This window comes from Chaetomium fimeti, assembly GCF_033439085.1.
Source record: "Chaetomium fimeti strain CBS 168.71 chromosome Unknown B0H64scaffold_6, whole genome shotgun sequence".
Lineage (NCBI taxonomy): Eukaryota > Fungi > Ascomycota > Sordariomycetes > Sordariales > Chaetomiaceae > Chaetomium > Chaetomium fimeti.
This window is the reverse complement of record NW_026944334.1, coordinates 546,266-561,314: the sequence shown is the minus strand read 5'-3', so window position 1 is coordinate 561,314 and position 15,049 is coordinate 546,266. Positions and strand designations below refer to the sequence as shown.

General features: G+C 56.2%; 5 protein-coding genes across 5 annotated transcripts; all 5 read right to left on the bottom strand.

The window, feature by feature from the left end:
• Positions 1-1,850: 1,850 nt before the first annotated feature.
• B0H64DRAFT_203932 (uncharacterized protein) lies at positions 1,851-3,038 on the bottom strand. The gene is made up of 3 exons (XM_062799308.1): positions 2,495-3,038; positions 1,972-2,438; positions 1,851-1,913 (listed from the first exon to the last, which is right to left on the bottom strand). The coding sequence occupies exons 1-3, from the start codon at positions 2,883-2,885 to the stop codon at positions 1,899-1,901; spliced, it is 873 nt and encodes a 290-aa protein (XP_062656495.1). The 5' UTR covers positions 2,886-3,038; the 3' UTR covers positions 1,851-1,898.
• Positions 3,039-4,971: 1,933 nt separating this feature from the next.
• Positions 4,972-9,064, bottom strand: B0H64DRAFT_327590 (uncharacterized protein; the record flags this gene model as incomplete). Its single annotated transcript, XM_062800785.1, has 3 exons — positions 4,972-5,577; positions 5,788-8,762; positions 8,842-9,064. 3 exons carry the CDS (start codon positions 9,062-9,064, stop codon positions 4,972-4,974), a joined length of 3,804 nt encoding a protein of 1,267 aa, XP_062656494.1.
• A 375-nt stretch (positions 9,065-9,439) lies between these two features.
• On the bottom strand, positions 9,440-9,845 carry B0H64DRAFT_403238 (uncharacterized protein). The gene has a single exon (XM_062804290.1). It carries the CDS (start codon positions 9,703-9,705, stop codon positions 9,502-9,504), a length of 204 nt encoding a protein of 67 aa, XP_062656493.1. The 5' UTR covers positions 9,706-9,845; the 3' UTR covers positions 9,440-9,501.
• Positions 9,846-9,877: 32 nt separating this feature from the next.
• B0H64DRAFT_363255 (uncharacterized protein) lies at positions 9,878-13,050 on the bottom strand (the record flags this gene model as incomplete). Its single annotated transcript, XM_062801794.1, has 3 exons — positions 12,774-13,050; positions 11,825-12,698; positions 9,878-11,769 (listed from the first exon to the last, which is right to left on the bottom strand). Exons 2-3 carry the CDS (start codon positions 12,600-12,602, stop codon positions 9,878-9,880), a joined length of 2,670 nt encoding a protein of 889 aa, XP_062656492.1. The 5' UTR covers positions 12,603-12,698; positions 12,774-13,050.
• Positions 13,051-13,624: 574 nt separating this feature from the next.
• On the bottom strand, positions 13,625-15,028 carry B0H64DRAFT_203862 (uncharacterized protein). The gene is made up of 4 exons (XM_062799306.1): positions 14,769-15,028; positions 14,461-14,699; positions 14,036-14,397; positions 13,625-13,983 (listed from the first exon to the last, which is right to left on the bottom strand). Exons 1-4 carry the CDS (start codon positions 14,871-14,873, stop codon positions 13,730-13,732), a joined length of 960 nt encoding a protein of 319 aa, XP_062656491.1. The 5' UTR covers positions 14,874-15,028; the 3' UTR covers positions 13,625-13,729.
• Between the last annotated feature and the right edge of the window lie 21 nt (positions 15,029-15,049).

Sequence of the window (15,049 nt, the reverse complement as noted above, 5' to 3'; positions counted from 1 at the left end):
AGGTCTGAGAGCATTTTCAGCCCAGGGGGGGGTGCGAGGAACACGTTCCCATACAAAAGTCAAAACCGAAAATCAGACACTCGCAAATAGCTCTACAGCCACACATCGCTATATAAATTAAGCTATATCATAATGACGAGCGTCCATTTCTACGTAGAATGGCCTCTTTAGATATTTGGTAAAATAGACTGTTGAAAGATAGTTGGCTTCGCAAAATAGGGTACCGCGAGGAACACGTTTGAACTTCAACAGATAACCCCCCTCAAATATCTGCAATTTTGCTCTAACTGTAATGCAACTTAGTATGGAGGTTAAGATAGCCGGTACCAAACTCCGGAGCTAACTTTTACTATAATATTCCACTATCTTCTAGCTAAACTAGCATCATAGGGGTAAATAATACAGTTGGAACAGGGTTAACAGCTCTCTCAACAATGCAATTTATACAATAGCAGCTATAAATTAGTATTGCTAGAAAGCCCTGAATAAGGCGATTCAACAAATACCTCTATAGTAGTTATAGCTATAGTTGTGGCGATACTGTTGTCGTACGTGCAATTCGCCCTGCAGAAGTGTTCCTCGCCCCCCCCCCTACATCTGAAAATGCACTCAGACCAGCATTGGCCGAATTCAGGGTTGTGGGGCAAATGGGTAGATGGAATATTCTAATTGGCTAATACCAATACCGTACAAGCAATCCTGAAAAACGCTGTTCCGGCCAAAATGCAGGTCTGAGCACTGAGATAACGTTTCACCGTTCCCGGAGCCCCCCTCCCTCATCGGACACTTGAAACGACGAAACGAACGAAAAAACAAGGCAAAATCCCTCGCCAAAGCCCACAAAGCCAAGGTGAACACGAAACCTATTCCGGATCAGCCGCAACGCAAGGTAAGAGAAAATAACACAGCCCCTCGGATGCCTCGCGACCTCCCCAGCACGCGGCCGCAACACACCCCAAAAATACCATTGCCACACAAGCAACAAGCAAGGACGAGGACGGGGCGGTTGCGATACTGCCGAAGGGGCGCAAGGGCGCTTGGGATCGACATACCGCATTAGCAAAAGCCCTCCCCTCCATTTCCCATGGGGGGAACCGAACCGAGCTGTGTGTGCAATTGTGGGAGGTTGGAAACAGCAAAAGCGGGACGGGAGGGGAGGGGGGGACCGACGATCCGGGTATTACAGGTGATCTGCTGGCCTTTTTGCGGATCATATCACACATCACGGAGCGGGAAGCGGTAAGAGGGGCAGCGCCAACGTCGGTCGCGGAGGGGAAGCGAGGAGGCAGAGGTTAACGTTAGAACATTGTTATTCGTACTGAAGTAGGCTCGCAAAGCACAAGAAGTGAAGTGGCCGTTGTAGGTATTTTGAGAGACTCTTAAGGAGAGAGAGGTGCCCTCGTTGCGCAAGGAGTGGTCGACCACCCCTCATCTGGTGTTAATTAAAGCAGCTGGGTAAAATGCCGTTCCGGCCGCAAAAACGACACAACATAGCAAACAAGGCCCCGATGAGTGGATTCTGCGCCCGTGGATTGTTTCTGACTCGTTCTGAAAGAAGTGGTGAGGCCCGACCGTCATACATGAAGGATGGCGTCGGAGCTCGGGTACTGGTCTAAAAAGTGTAGCGAAGGAGAAAGGGAGAGCAGCACAGCAAGCCGGGCCGGCCACACAGCAACCCAATTGTGTAGCCCCGGAGATGCCCGCGCCAACCGTACAAACGAAAAAAGAGAGACGCCCCCAGGTAGGTTTCGTTCGTGTGATGGCTTAGTCGATCCGCCACCGAGTGCGCGACAAGACTTGTAGAATAGCCTTCCCCCCACCACCCTTCCCCAAAACGCCGGTTATGCAAATGTGAAATACAGGCGAATTCGTTTGTCGTTATCACTGGGGTGGTGCGATCACGCGTTGGTGACCTGCGTTTGGTTAGCAATAACTCTCGGGCGCCTATGGGACGTGGAACATGGAACGTACGCGAAGGATCCTCCTGGAGTAATCTTGGTTGTCGGCGATGCTGCCGTCGCTCATCCTCCGGTGGGCCATCACTGGGTCCATCCGGGAATCTGTCGTGGAAGTGCCCCCGCTGCTCCTGGGAGGCTTGCCAATAAAGGCGTTGACTGCGGCGTTGCGACGGTGCTCTTCCTCAATCTCTTGGTTGCGCTTGCGGCGCATGTATAAAAAGCCACCGCCGATTGCCGACGCTATGACAACGACGCCCACGACCACGCCAGCGGCGATGCCAGCTACGTTGGGGCCAGAGCTGTCGCTCTCCGGCTCGCTGGTGGGTGACTCGGTGACGACGACGGTTTCTTGGGGCTTTGACTCGGTCTCGGTCGCCTTGGGTGAATCGGAGGAGCTTGTCGACTTCGGCGGAGAGGCGTCGTTTTTGACGGATAGAGTTACGCCGGTGTGGTAAATGGTCCAGAAGTCAATGCCGCCGCCTAGCCCGTTGAGTTAGCCGCAGTGCCTTCAACAATTCCAAACAGGAGAAACTCACATGCGTGGTCGCCAAAACCTGTGCAACCAACATCGCAGTTCTTCGAGTCCACCAAATCATCCTTGGGCGGGTATGTGTTGCCGCACCAGCACTGGTTCCCGCCTGTCGTGCCGCCAACTTTGAAGCCCTCCGCACGGCAGAGGTCGTTACCGCATGAGCCGATGGTGTTCCACTCGATTACTTTCTGGAACTCGAGTTTTCCCGAGGACTTGTAACACCCTTGAATCGTCGAGCCCGAGAGATTGGGTGGTTCTATCGGTTGCTGCACACCCTTCACATAACGCGCTGCGACCTCGCCGTGTTCGTGCTTCGAAGCCACGGACATGAAGTTCCCCGGCAACGCGTCGGCGAGGGCGACGACCGCAGCGGTGACCAAAACCATCGACTTCATCTTGAATGCGTTGCAGGAGTCGCTATTTGAGTGTCGCGGGATGGGCGAGCGAAAGGACCGTCACAGTCCCGCTTGGAAGGCAACTATGTGTCACGAATTGGGCGTCTTGGTATCGTCGGCTTCTTCGGAAGCTGGTGGTTCGGCGGCAAACGTCTCGGCTGTCGTCGACCAGCGGCTCACAGCACTTTCTGAAAATGAGTGCCTGTGTGGCTGGAGGCGAACGAAAAAAGAACGAACGGGGTTGTGTCCCCGGTGAAATAAATCGCAGGTTGATGAACGAGTGTTGTGTGGTCGGCGGTGGTTGCCGATGCTTGTCTGCGGTTTCCTTTTTTTAGCGGCCTGGCGCTACAACTGAGGGGACATTTCCTGGCTTTCCGCAGCGTGCTGAAAGGCAGCGATGCAAGTTGGAAGCGCCGAAAATGACTTTCCCAAGGTGGAGTGAGGACATACACGATGGCTCAAAGGAGTGACTGGAGAGAATGACTGTCGTTTTGTTGCGAGGACAAAGTCAGGCGAGAAGGGAGACAGCGAAACCCACAAAGGCCTCGTCCTCCGAGCCACAGGGGAAGCGAGAACGAAATTGCGCTGGGGACCTCGGGATGACGCTGGGGCAGTCCTGCACAAGGACCCCTGCTCTTTCGGCCGTTCCTGACCACAGAGAAGCAAGGCACCGCTCGTCCGCCCCTGGAACCAAGCCGCTTTGGGCGTAGCCGAGTGGGTACTTCGGACGGCAGGTTGGGCCAATCATGCAGTGTGCCATCCACAAGCCATGTCCTGACAGCTGGCCATTGGCCGGCCAGAACGCGCCAGCTTGATCCAATTTCAGGGGAATGTCGATCGCTTCGAAGGAAGGCGAAGTCGCGGCAGGTGCAATGTGTTACCGGCGACCAATTCCTGTTAAGCTTTCCGGCAAATTGAGGCGCATTGCATATTGCATTCTATCAGCGAGCACCATCCGAATGCCCAGAGTACAGTTCTCGTCTCGTTTGCGAGATGGTTTAGTTATCGGCACGCCACCCGCCTCCAATTATTCAAGGTGACACCTGTCGAACATGCACAAGCGGGTTGTGAAAGAGGGCCGGATAAATCATGGCTTCTGGCCACTTGGGCCGCAGCTCGCTCTTCGAGTCTTAGCCAAAGGGCCAGGATGTCCCGTCCCTGCAGACAACGTGTTCTGGCCTCGATTCTGGGCTTCGAGGTGCAGCGCGACCAGGATTCGGCAACATGAAACAAGAAACACGGGGAAGGGTGGGGGAACGATTCTTCTTCCGTTCCCCTCTTTTGGCGGTGAAAACTGCAGAAAACTGGCTTCACCTTGCCAGACCTTGGAAGAGTCGCGGTCAAGACGACTTCCCGCCCTACATATTTAGCAATCGCTTGTGTCGCGTTGCTTCCGGTCGTCAGACACCAAGATTGGAAAACGCGAACGAACACGAGCAAACACCATCGTACCGAATGCCGGAAACGGCTCCACGGCGGGGTGGCTGCATAATTCGTTCCTGCGTGCACAGCCTCAACAACGCAAAGCACCACGGAAGCACCCGTCTCTGCCTCAACTGATGTTACCCAATTCCAAGATTGCCGTTCAATCCCCTTTCAGGGGCTGGTCCCTGGCTGACCTCTTGACTGAGTTTTTGCATGATGCTCGGTCAACTTTTCGGTCAACTTTCCGGTACAAGACGAAGGTGACTTGATTCGGGGAAATGCAGCGTTTAATAATAGAAGAGAGCAGTGAGGGCCACGCGTCTTGCCCGGTGTTTAAACGCCAAGTACAGAGTTCTCTTGTCGGTCGTCCCGGGTAAGATTGTTCCAATATTGGTTGCGTGTCTTGTTACACTTGAAAGAGAAACTGGCCAACAGATGCAATCGTGTGAACTCACCAGCACAGCAGCAACCTTGCTCTGGGTAGGTAATCTGACAAAAATAAGACGTTACGATGTCCAAAGCGAATTGCATTCATGGGACAACTTTGACCATAAAAAGTTATTTAACTACTTGACATGAAAGACTATACAACATCCGGGGGAGGGAACCCCCTCAGGCCTTTGGTACGACCCTCTAGTTAAAAACAGACAAGAAGTCCAACTCACTTCTGAGTCCGGGCGACGGCCGCCTCACACTCCACGCGGTGCCTCTTCCAGTCCTTCTTCTGGCACTCGGCCGAGCAATACTCCACCACGAAGCACCCCGTGCACTTCTTCACCACCACACTCCCCGCCCTCTCCGGCCTCCCACAGTTCCGACACCGCCTCACCCCACCACCACCACCACCACCACCACCCCCCATATCCTTAGCCACCGCCCTCGCCAGCACGGGATCCACCACCTCCTCCACCATCCCGGACACAAACACCGGACTGATCGCAACCCGCGTCGCATACCGCGCCGCCGCCTCCCACCCGGGCACGTCCACCACGAACCCCTCCGGCAGCGCACCACACCCGCAGCCGCACAGCACGGGCTCGCCGTCGCCCAAGCCCAGGGGCACCGTCGTCCCGCCCTCCGCCGCGTACTCACACTCGCCCGCCGCGCCCCCGGCTCGGTGCATCCACGTGCGGCAGCGCTCGGCCAGCGCCGGCAGCGTGCGCTTCCAGAGCGCGAGTTCGTCCGCGTCGATGGCGAGCGTGCAGCAGGGGACGCCGCGCAGACCGCGCAGGAAGGCCGTGAGCGGGCCGTCGTCGCCCGTCGCCGTCTCGCTCTCTGCTTCCGCGGCCGGCTTGGAGGTCAAGGCGGACGCCGAGTCCGAGTTCGAGTCCGAGCCCGAGAATGAGGCCGCGTCTGATCCCGAGCCTGGGTAGTCCGAGCCCGAGCCCGAGCCCGAGCCCGCGCCCGACAGCAGCGGGGGGTTTTCGTCCGACCTTGTCCTTGAGTCCGCGCCAGGGAGGTCCGGCTTCACCTCCACCAGCTCACGTGTGAGTGGTAGCACAGCGGCGTCCAGCACCACGCTGCCGTGGGCGCCGTCCAGCCGCACCGCGCCGACGAACAGCAGGATGTGCACGCCCGTGTCGGGCAGGGAGAGGGCGAAGAGCTTGGTCGGCTGTGCCGAGGCGGATTGCCGGCCCGAGGCGAGCGTGAACATGGTGTAGAGTGAGTCTTTGAGGTTGAGTCGCGCTGAGGGTGGTTGACCAACCTGGGGGGCGGTGTCGGTGGCAGTGTTGTTGTTGGTGGTGCCAGAGGCTGCGAGGCCCTGTTCCCGCTGGAGGCGCTCGCGCGGGGAGAACATGAGCGAGGCGAGGGTGGTGAGGAAGCGGGTGCGGGACTTGTCGGTCAGGGAGAGGACCGGCAGGGTGTCGAGGTTAAGGTGGGGGATGTTGAGCGTTGCTGGGGGTTGGCCCGGGACGTGGTTGGTGGTCGGCAGGAAGAAAGTGTCGAGCACCTTGGAGTCGGTGTCGGGCTTGGCCGGCGGCGCGATGACTTCGATATAGGCCGACTTGCGCGCGATGCGGGTTCTGCTCCTGTCTTTGGCGACCGGTGCCGGGAAGGTCAGGGGTATGGTGATGCCCTCCATCTTGCTGCCGATGACGACGTCGAGGGTGAAGGGGGATGCCTGTTCCACCCGGACAGGCGCCTTGTCCGTAAGGAGCTTTCTGCCCTTGGCCGACGTGATGTTGATGCGGCCGGTGATTGTAGTAATGTCTCCCAACTCGGTGCAGCTTGCACTGAATACGATGGCCGACGGCGGCGCTCCATCCGTTGGTGAGAATGTGCGCTGAAGCTCGCGTAACGATCCTTCATTGACGCCTTGGAAAAGTTGCCCCGGTCGAGTTCTCGTGATGAAGACGTGGCCCTCGTCCCAGATGGGCGTTTCGTAGTCACATTCGGGAATTTTCATGACCTGCTTGAGGCGGGCTTGGTCGGTGGAAACGCGTATCGTAGTAACGCCGACGGTCCCTTCGTTAAACATGACTTCAACGAAGTCGGTGGGAATATAGTACGAGACGATCATCGGGGACGTCCCGTTCCAACCCGCTTTGTCTTCCTTCACATGGACGGTGAAATTCTCGTGGTCGCGGGATCCCACCGTCGTGATGGTTCCGAAGGAGATTTGAACGTCCGAGTATACCGTGGTGACCCGTTGACTCTGTCCACCCGCGTTGTGGGTAGTTAAGTGGCCTGAAATCTCAAGAGCAGGTTCCCTGCTTTGGCCCGTACGCGCATCTGCGAGTGCCTTGAGTCCCATCCAGCGTTCCAGGGGTACAACCACGGTGATAGCAAGAGCCCTCAGCCTCAAGCTCCACTTCTTAAACGGAGGCGCGACTACACGCCTCGGTTGCTTCGCAGCTAAGTTCTGCGACAAAACGAGGGGAAGAGGCGGTGCTTCGAACATGAAGACAGCCATATGGTTCCCAACGCCACGGTTTGTTGAGTTGTGCTCGACAAGATGCATCACGCACCTGTGCCACAACTGTTCCGCGTTTGCATGTGATCTATCGCCGATGGTGCTAAGGAAAGCCCCAATGGTGGGTGGCTGGTGCGTTGAAATTGGCGTATACTTGACGTGTAAGAGCTCGGCGTCCTTTACCGACGATGTCCAGACCGGAGGGGAACCGCCAAAGAAGGTGCTGCAATAGACGCTGTAAACCAAGTTTACCAAGTCAGGAATCGCGACGTGTAGTGTGGGGAGCGACTGCTGCCCAGCTATATGCTTGATCTGCTTCCACGAGATGCGAAACCTGAAGTTCGGCTCCTTGTCTTCCCTTGTCGCCGCTTCATCAGACGATGCTGTGAGAAGCTGGTCGACTAGTGATACCGCCGTGGCGTTGGTCCAGTACTCGGTTGGCACGAGGCCTAGGAGAATCGAAATACACGTCGACTGGTCGTGGAGCAACCTCTCAAAGTTGAACTCTCTGCGCGTTCGAAGGTCTGCGGTGTACAGTGTCGAGGATGGCCCGTCCTTCAGAAGAGGTGCGGCCGAGACGAGAAAGTTAAGAATGCCGACGCTCTGGGAGAGAGTAGATGTGTCTATAACATCGAACTGGTTAGGCGCCTTGCCGGTTTCGCCGTACTCGGACGCGGCTAAGTTGAACACCTCGAATCCATGTTTTCCACGGTAGTACTCGCAGCTGGTGTTACCACTCGCCCGATGAAACCGGAGAGTGTAGCAGAGAGCAAAAGCCTCGCACGCAGTATAGCGGATGACAGTCCTCGGCGCAGCCTCGACGAAAGCATCTGTCCAATCCGCGAATTGCATAAGTGCCGAGTTGAACATTCTCTCTTGGGAATCCGAGGAAGATGCGCCCTTGTTGTCAATGTTAAGGGGAGATGAGTCGGTTAAGTTTGCTTGAGCTGCTCCTAGGTGGAAACTCAGGAGTGGGTTGGTCGGTGGGTTCAGCACACGGGATGTCATGATGGGGCGGCCAAAGATTGGGTTCGGAATCCCTGGCTTGTCGTTGCTCGAAGCGGGAAGAGGTTGAGTGTTGATCAGGCCCTTTTCCCAGTGTTGGTGAGTGGTAAAGAGCAATTCACTGGCCATTTCCATAGCCAAAGGGGCACACGACCGTGAGACGTTCTGCTTGGTTGCTTCAAGTTGCTTTTCGTAATGCTGCCTCGTTCTTGCGTTATCCCAAGTGTGTCGAAACGCCTTTTCGTGGTAACGGTTAGTCCTCATGGTGGGACAAGCTTCCTCGGCATATACAGCCCAGGCGTAATGAACCAGGGTGATAGTTGCCTCGTCACAGAAACGGAGAGTGGCCCCATATGGGCTTTCTTGCCAGTCTCGCAAGGTGTGCGAGAGCTTGACTAACTTCTTTGCCTGGGTCTCGAGAATCTGCACTTCCGAGTCGTCGAGGTAGAAGTTGTAGTACATGTTCCAAATCTGACGCAACGAAACATTTTCATCGTCGTCGAGAAGGATGGTAAAGAGTAAGATATTCCGTGCTAGATGGTGTTGTTAGTGACATTGGACTTTGAGACTGGTTACTGGGGATAATAATAACCAAGGTAGGGAGCCTCTTACCAATGACAAATTCATCAATGTCGCAAGCGGTGATGTCAAGGTTGCGCTCTGGCATCCCTTGTTCGACAAAAGATGTGTAGATGATATTGCGAACATCACCACACCCGAGAAGGAGGATATCGGCGTCAACTCCCTGGGGAAGATCTTCGGTGAGACTAACAGCCGGTTCAAAGCTGCCTGCGTGAAATGGCTCGAACGGTTCGACAACTGCTTGAGTATACATTTCAAAAGACTCTTAAGCACCCGCTTGGGGGCAGAACCTCTGTCTTCTTTGAGTTGTTTTGTTGAGAATTGGTACTAGTTGAGCGTGTTGACCAAGGAGGTTTGTTTGTGTAGATGAAGTCCGATGGGTTGGGAATTTCGAGGACCGGCTTAGGTACACAACCTCAACAGGGAAGGGCAGTTAAGATAGCTTCACCGTGTGTTGTGAGAATAGACACAGTTCTCACACAGCTGGTTGTGTTGGTGTGTGAGGTTAGTTACTGTTCAGAGGGAAAGATCACGGTGTTTCTCATGTGAAAGACCATTGCGATATCGATTGAACAGGCATGTGAATCTCAAGGCGGCATGTAACAAAGATGAACACGATGTGAATTTTGAAGCAGAGCCAAATGGCAAGTAGATATCCAATCCGGGGCGCCAGTCATCCAAGCCCATCATCTACTCTCGGAGACAAAAGAAAACGCTATAAGTGGTAAGAAAAGAACAAATAAAACCCTCCAAGAAGCCATCTTCTGCCGAAGATCTTATGGTATCCATACCCATGGAAAGTCCCACGCCTAATTGTACACACCCTGAAAGGAAGGACCATATGAATACACCACACCCCTTACAACCTCCAACAAGAGGTAGCCAGCGGCGCATGATGGCAGCGTCGCGCTGGCAGAAAGCCAATAACAAAAGAAAAACCGCCGGCTGGCGCCCAAACTCCCACCACCATATACCGATCCCGAAACCCAAACATGAACACAACCCGTCCTTCGTTCCCAACACACACACACACCCCTCACCCATCTCCCAACCCAAAACCCAAACCCTAAACCGTCCCAAAAAAAACATCCTCCCCACTCGTAAACATACTCACCGGATCAAACCCCTCCTCGTCAAACCTCTCCCCAAACCCCCCTTTCTCAAACCCCCCCACCAACCCCCCAAACCGCTCAAACTTCTCAAACTTCAAATCCCCCCCACCAAACTCATCCCCGCCCAACAACCCCTGCCCATGCTGGCCCTGAAACCCCAGCACCATCTCCAACCCCCCCGCGGCCGCAGCCGCGTGCGCCGCCGCCGTGGTCCCCAACCCGATGCTGCTCGCATCCGACAGCGCGCTTGTATTCCCGGCCGCGTCGGACTCGTGGTTGGGTTGGTCAAAGAAGCGCTGCTGCTGCTGATGCTGCTGCTGCTGCTGCTGTTGGTGGTGGTGGGCGGGGGTGGCAGTGGCGGAGGGCGAGCGCGGGGAGGAGAGAAGGTCGGGCGGGGTGTGCGGGGCGTGGGTGGTGGTGGTGTGGTGCGTGTAGTGGCTGGAGACGGACTTGCTCGGGGAGGGGGGGTTGTGGAGTTCGGCGAGGGAGGTGGCGTATTCGGGGTGGTGGTGGAGGGGTGGTTGTTGTTGGGGTTGTTGGGGTTGGGACTGTTGTTGTGGGGGCTGGGAGGAGGTGTGGGAGGCATGGCTGTAGTTGCTCATGGCGGAGGGGGAGAGCGCGGTGTGGAAGACTTCGGCCATGCTGGTGGTGGTGGGTATTGAGGCGGCGGAGACGGCGAGGGTGGAGGGGTTCATGGTGGCGGTCGTCATGGGGTTGGGGAGGGAGCCGATGGAGGCGGAGAGGATGTCGGGGAAGTGGTCGTCGTCGAGGAGGCCGTCGAAGTCGTTGCTGGGGGAGTTGGCGCTCGAGATGTCCGAGTAGCCGGACTGGCTCGAGGCCGAGTTGGCCGAATTGAGCTTGTTCTTGCGCCGGGTACGTTCCGCTTTATCCCGCCGCTCATCCATCTCCGGCCGGATCTTCTTGGGCCGGCCCCGTTTTACGACCTTCCGTACGACCCCGTCGAAGGCACCGATGCACATGCCTCGTTGCCTGTGGCGAGTGAGGGCGTCGTGCCGAGCGAAGCTGTTGCCGCACTCGCATGGATAGGGCTTGATGCCCGTGTGAATCTTGGCGTGTCGTTTAAGATCGTGCTGCCGGACGAAGCACTTCTTGCAGGTTGGGCACTGATATTGCCTGTCGTTCAAATGTGTCTGGACGTGGCTCTTGATGTTCTCCTTGCGGCCGAACGGCTTGTTGCATCCTTCGTAGAGGCACCGCCACTTGCCGTCGGATGGGTCTGGCCCCTGGATATACGCTGCGATGTCGTCGATGCTCACTCCCGTCTCGGTCTTGGTTTCCTCGATGTTGATGTCCGCGATACTCGCAGCGCTGGTTACCGAGGCTACCGATTCCGTTCGCCGGTGAGGGGATCCGCGCCGTGATGGTGACTTGTTGATGGGGGATGGTGGGACGAGCGGAGGGATCGTGTTGAGCGATTCGAACGTGAGTGGTGGGAATTCCGACTTGTCGCCAAAATTGTCCGACTTCATGAAGGAGAACATGGACGGCCCATCTACCGGGCTCGTGGGGATGCTTCCATAGCCGCGCTCAAACCTCCTCAGCTCGGCACTGATGGTGCGCATGTTCATGAACTCGGGGGTTTGGAGCCCGGGGTTGGGAATCGCCATCGGGATCGTGTTCGCTCGGGGCGGCGTGTGTGCCATGGCCTCTGCTTGTTGGCGGAGGTCTTGGAAAATTCCCGAGTTTCGGTTGTTGTTTTTTGTTCGCAGGGGCTTGAGGGTTTCCTCCATTGACTCATCATAGCCCTCAGAGAACCTGTTCAGTGGCTGCAAGGGTGTGGTCTCGTTCTTTATCGAGGCCTCAACTGGGGTCTGGGAGAAGTACTCTATGGATAGTTAGTATCGTCTGGTACACTGAAGTAGTCGATTCCCGGTGCATACCGTTGGTGATTTGCCCGCTGGGGGTGCATGGCCTTCCCGAGACTTCGAAACCACCCGGGGCGGCTTCAAACTTGGCGCCCTTGTCCATGATCCCATTGCTCATCCGCCGCGAAGACCGGCGCGAGTGGGTGCTCGCTGTTTCTGTCTCCGAACCCCAACCGTGACCATCGCCGCCAGGGCTAGAGTCTGGGAAGGTCATAAAGCTCGGTGTTGAGAGGCCGCTCTCGGGTTGGAAAAAGTCAAACTCTCGGGAGGGATCGATGTTGGTACCGTTGAGCGGGTTGACAGTGCGCTCAAAAGAGCCAAGAGGCCCTGAGTACGGATCGAATTGTAGGCCATGCGCGCCGGTCAGCGGACTTTGTCCTGGAACCGCGTTGGTAAAGCGGCGGCTTTGAGGGGTGACCTGGGGGGAAATCAGGAAGTTGTCGCTTCCGTCTTGTTCTGCGAATGCGGGCTGGCCGAGACCCGGGTGGGTTGCTCGTTGCTGCTGAGCTTCTCGGAGCATTTGCTGTGGTGTCGCCGAGGACCCCGTGTTATTTGGTTGGATACTTATCGGCGCGTATCCTCGCCGCACTGCCGCGTTTGTTGGTGCCGGAGCGAGTGGGTGCGCCCGTGTGTCTAAACTCAGGCCGCGTCGGTGGGACACAGGCCGTCGTTGCTGAAGGCTGGGTAGGGGCGCAATCTTCACTGCATCGAAGGCGGATGGCGTCGAGTTTTGTCGCCTGTGTTGGCGTTGGCGCGAGTGAAGGCCGCTCATATTGGGCGGATTCGACAGCATGGGTAATGCAGGGCCGCGCCCGGATGAAATAGATGGTGTTGTAGTTGATGTCGCAACTGCTGCTCTCAAAGAGCGCCGGCGGGTACGTTTCCAAGACTGCAGCAGGTTCCATGTCAGCCACCGTTCATTCTTTCCATATTTTAGCCCTGACCTGATGGGGATGAGGCGCACTTTACAGTATAGTCCAGGCGGTCGGGTGGTGGACCTGATGGGAGGAGCTGCAAGCCAAGATGGAGCCGCTTTTGGCCGGGTTGTGTTGAGGAGCGGCCTGGCTCGCAGACAGTTTCTCGTTTCTTCTCAGCTGGGAGAAAGCAGAGAAAACACAGGTGATGTTGTTGGAAGTGAAGACTCGGGATACTCGGTGGTATCAATCGGACTTAGGGAAGGCCTCGATCGACTCTGGGAAAATAATTCCAGCGGATGATGATGGCAGAAGTGTGGAGTTTGGCGATGTTTGCAAGTCCAGGGTGCTGAAATCGGGTGAACATACCCTGATGGTTACAGCGAGTTTTGTTTACCTGCACCGGCGCAGCGCGTTGCTAGGGACAACACCGGAGTGACTGCCCGATTCGGTGAATTGATTGGAGCGCAGTGAGATGTGGGGACTTGTCTCATCCGACGTCATTCGACTTGCTGGTGCCTGAGCTCGGCCCGGGCTTGGCATCCCGCGGGCACAGGCGCTTCAGCCTTGCATGGGCCTCGGAAAAGAAAAAGATGGCTCTTTTAGCGCGCGCCTTCCCTCTCCTCATCACCGCAAAGTCCTGACTTTCCTCGGTGCAGTTTCCGCTTAGCGCTGTTTCCAGGAATAAACAAATTTCCAGATTCTCGTTCAATTTCACAACAATGGCCCCGCTTCAAAACAAGAAGTTCCTTGCCCTGGACCGTGTGTTTTTGAGTCTGACAATCGAAAGGCTGCATCCGCCTAACTACCGAGGTATCAAGCAACTAGGTGTTCTTAATTGACGACTTTAGACGAGCATCTTGATTCACGACATCAACACATGGTCCATTTACACGATGTGGGGTATCATTTACTTTCATGGAAGAAGTCAGACTACTCCGCCGCAAAGATCCCGACAACACTCCACCAGGGCCATACGAAGTATCCTTCTCGTCCTCCTTCCGGTTCAGGTCTTTCTCCACGCCTTGTCCAGCATTTCTTTCACCTTCAGCGGCTTGATTTCCGGGAACGCCTCGTTCAAAAACTTTGCCGGCCTTAGGTCGCAAATGCCTTCCTCGAACCACAGGCCGAAAGTGGCGGCCATGCCCTGCTGGCCCTCTTTCGGGAAGAATGGGTACAGGGGAATTTGGGCGGGGAGTTCGGTGGTCTGGCCCAGCTTCAGTTTCTCGATGCTGTCGTAGCCAACATTGAACTTGGTCCCTACACCGCGTCAGCATCCGGCACAACGAGAGACAGGTCGGAGACACGTTACCCTTGGCCTCCTCGGCCCAGTGGAGAAATTCATGCCACGTCACTCGGTCGCCGAAGACGTAGGTATCCGGTTCCCATTTCGGGAGGTCCAGGCTAGCAGCAACAAATCGGGCGACATCGGCGGTGTGGGTGAAGATGGCGGGCGTGTTGCCGGACCCCGGAATCGCCGCCGCGTTGTTGGCGATGTCTAGCCAGAACACTAGGGGCATCCGCGCCAGCCACGACTTGATACCGGGGAAGCCCCAGTAGTCCATGAAGTAGCCGTTGTGGAAGACGGTGTACTCTAGGTTCTCCGTCTTCTGCAGCTCTTTCTTTGCATTGTACTTGTGGCGTACTGACGCGATCGCGCTATAGCTGTTGGGGCTGCGTCCGTCTGATGTATCAGCCATTGCCTAAACCGGGGCCGAGAAACCGCGGCAGACTCACTCGTCCTTGACGGGCGTGCCCCACCCGCTCGAGATGAGTCGCCTGGTGGTCTTGGACAGGTCCGCGGCTCGGATCAGCTCCGTCTCATTCGGCGTGCTGCCGTCAGCGCTGTGCATGGCGATGCCCGAGATCACCGTGTCGATGTTGTTGTCTTCGAGTCCTTTCACGATGGAACCAACGTCGGCATAGTCAACCGGGATAATGGGCGCACCGATCTCTACTTCGAGGTCGGGATTTGGCTAGGGTGTGGTCAAGACGCCAGCAGGGGTCGGTTGGGGGCGGGCTGAGGAGTGGCATGGGTGTAATACCTTTCGGGACAGGATCTTGACTTCATACTTCCCGGTGGCAAGGATGGCCTCAACGATGGCCCTGCCTACGTTGCCTGTTCCGCCTGCGACCGCGACGATTACCATGATACGATGATGCGGTGGGATGGTTAGTTAGTTGAATTTGTATTCGATTTGGACAGTGATAGTTGACTTTGTGAAACAGAAACCACAGATGTCCAAGACATATATGTTACACTTTATACGGTGCGTGGCTGACATGACAGACGAACGCACCTCTTTCGGATGCAGATTGGTTCCGG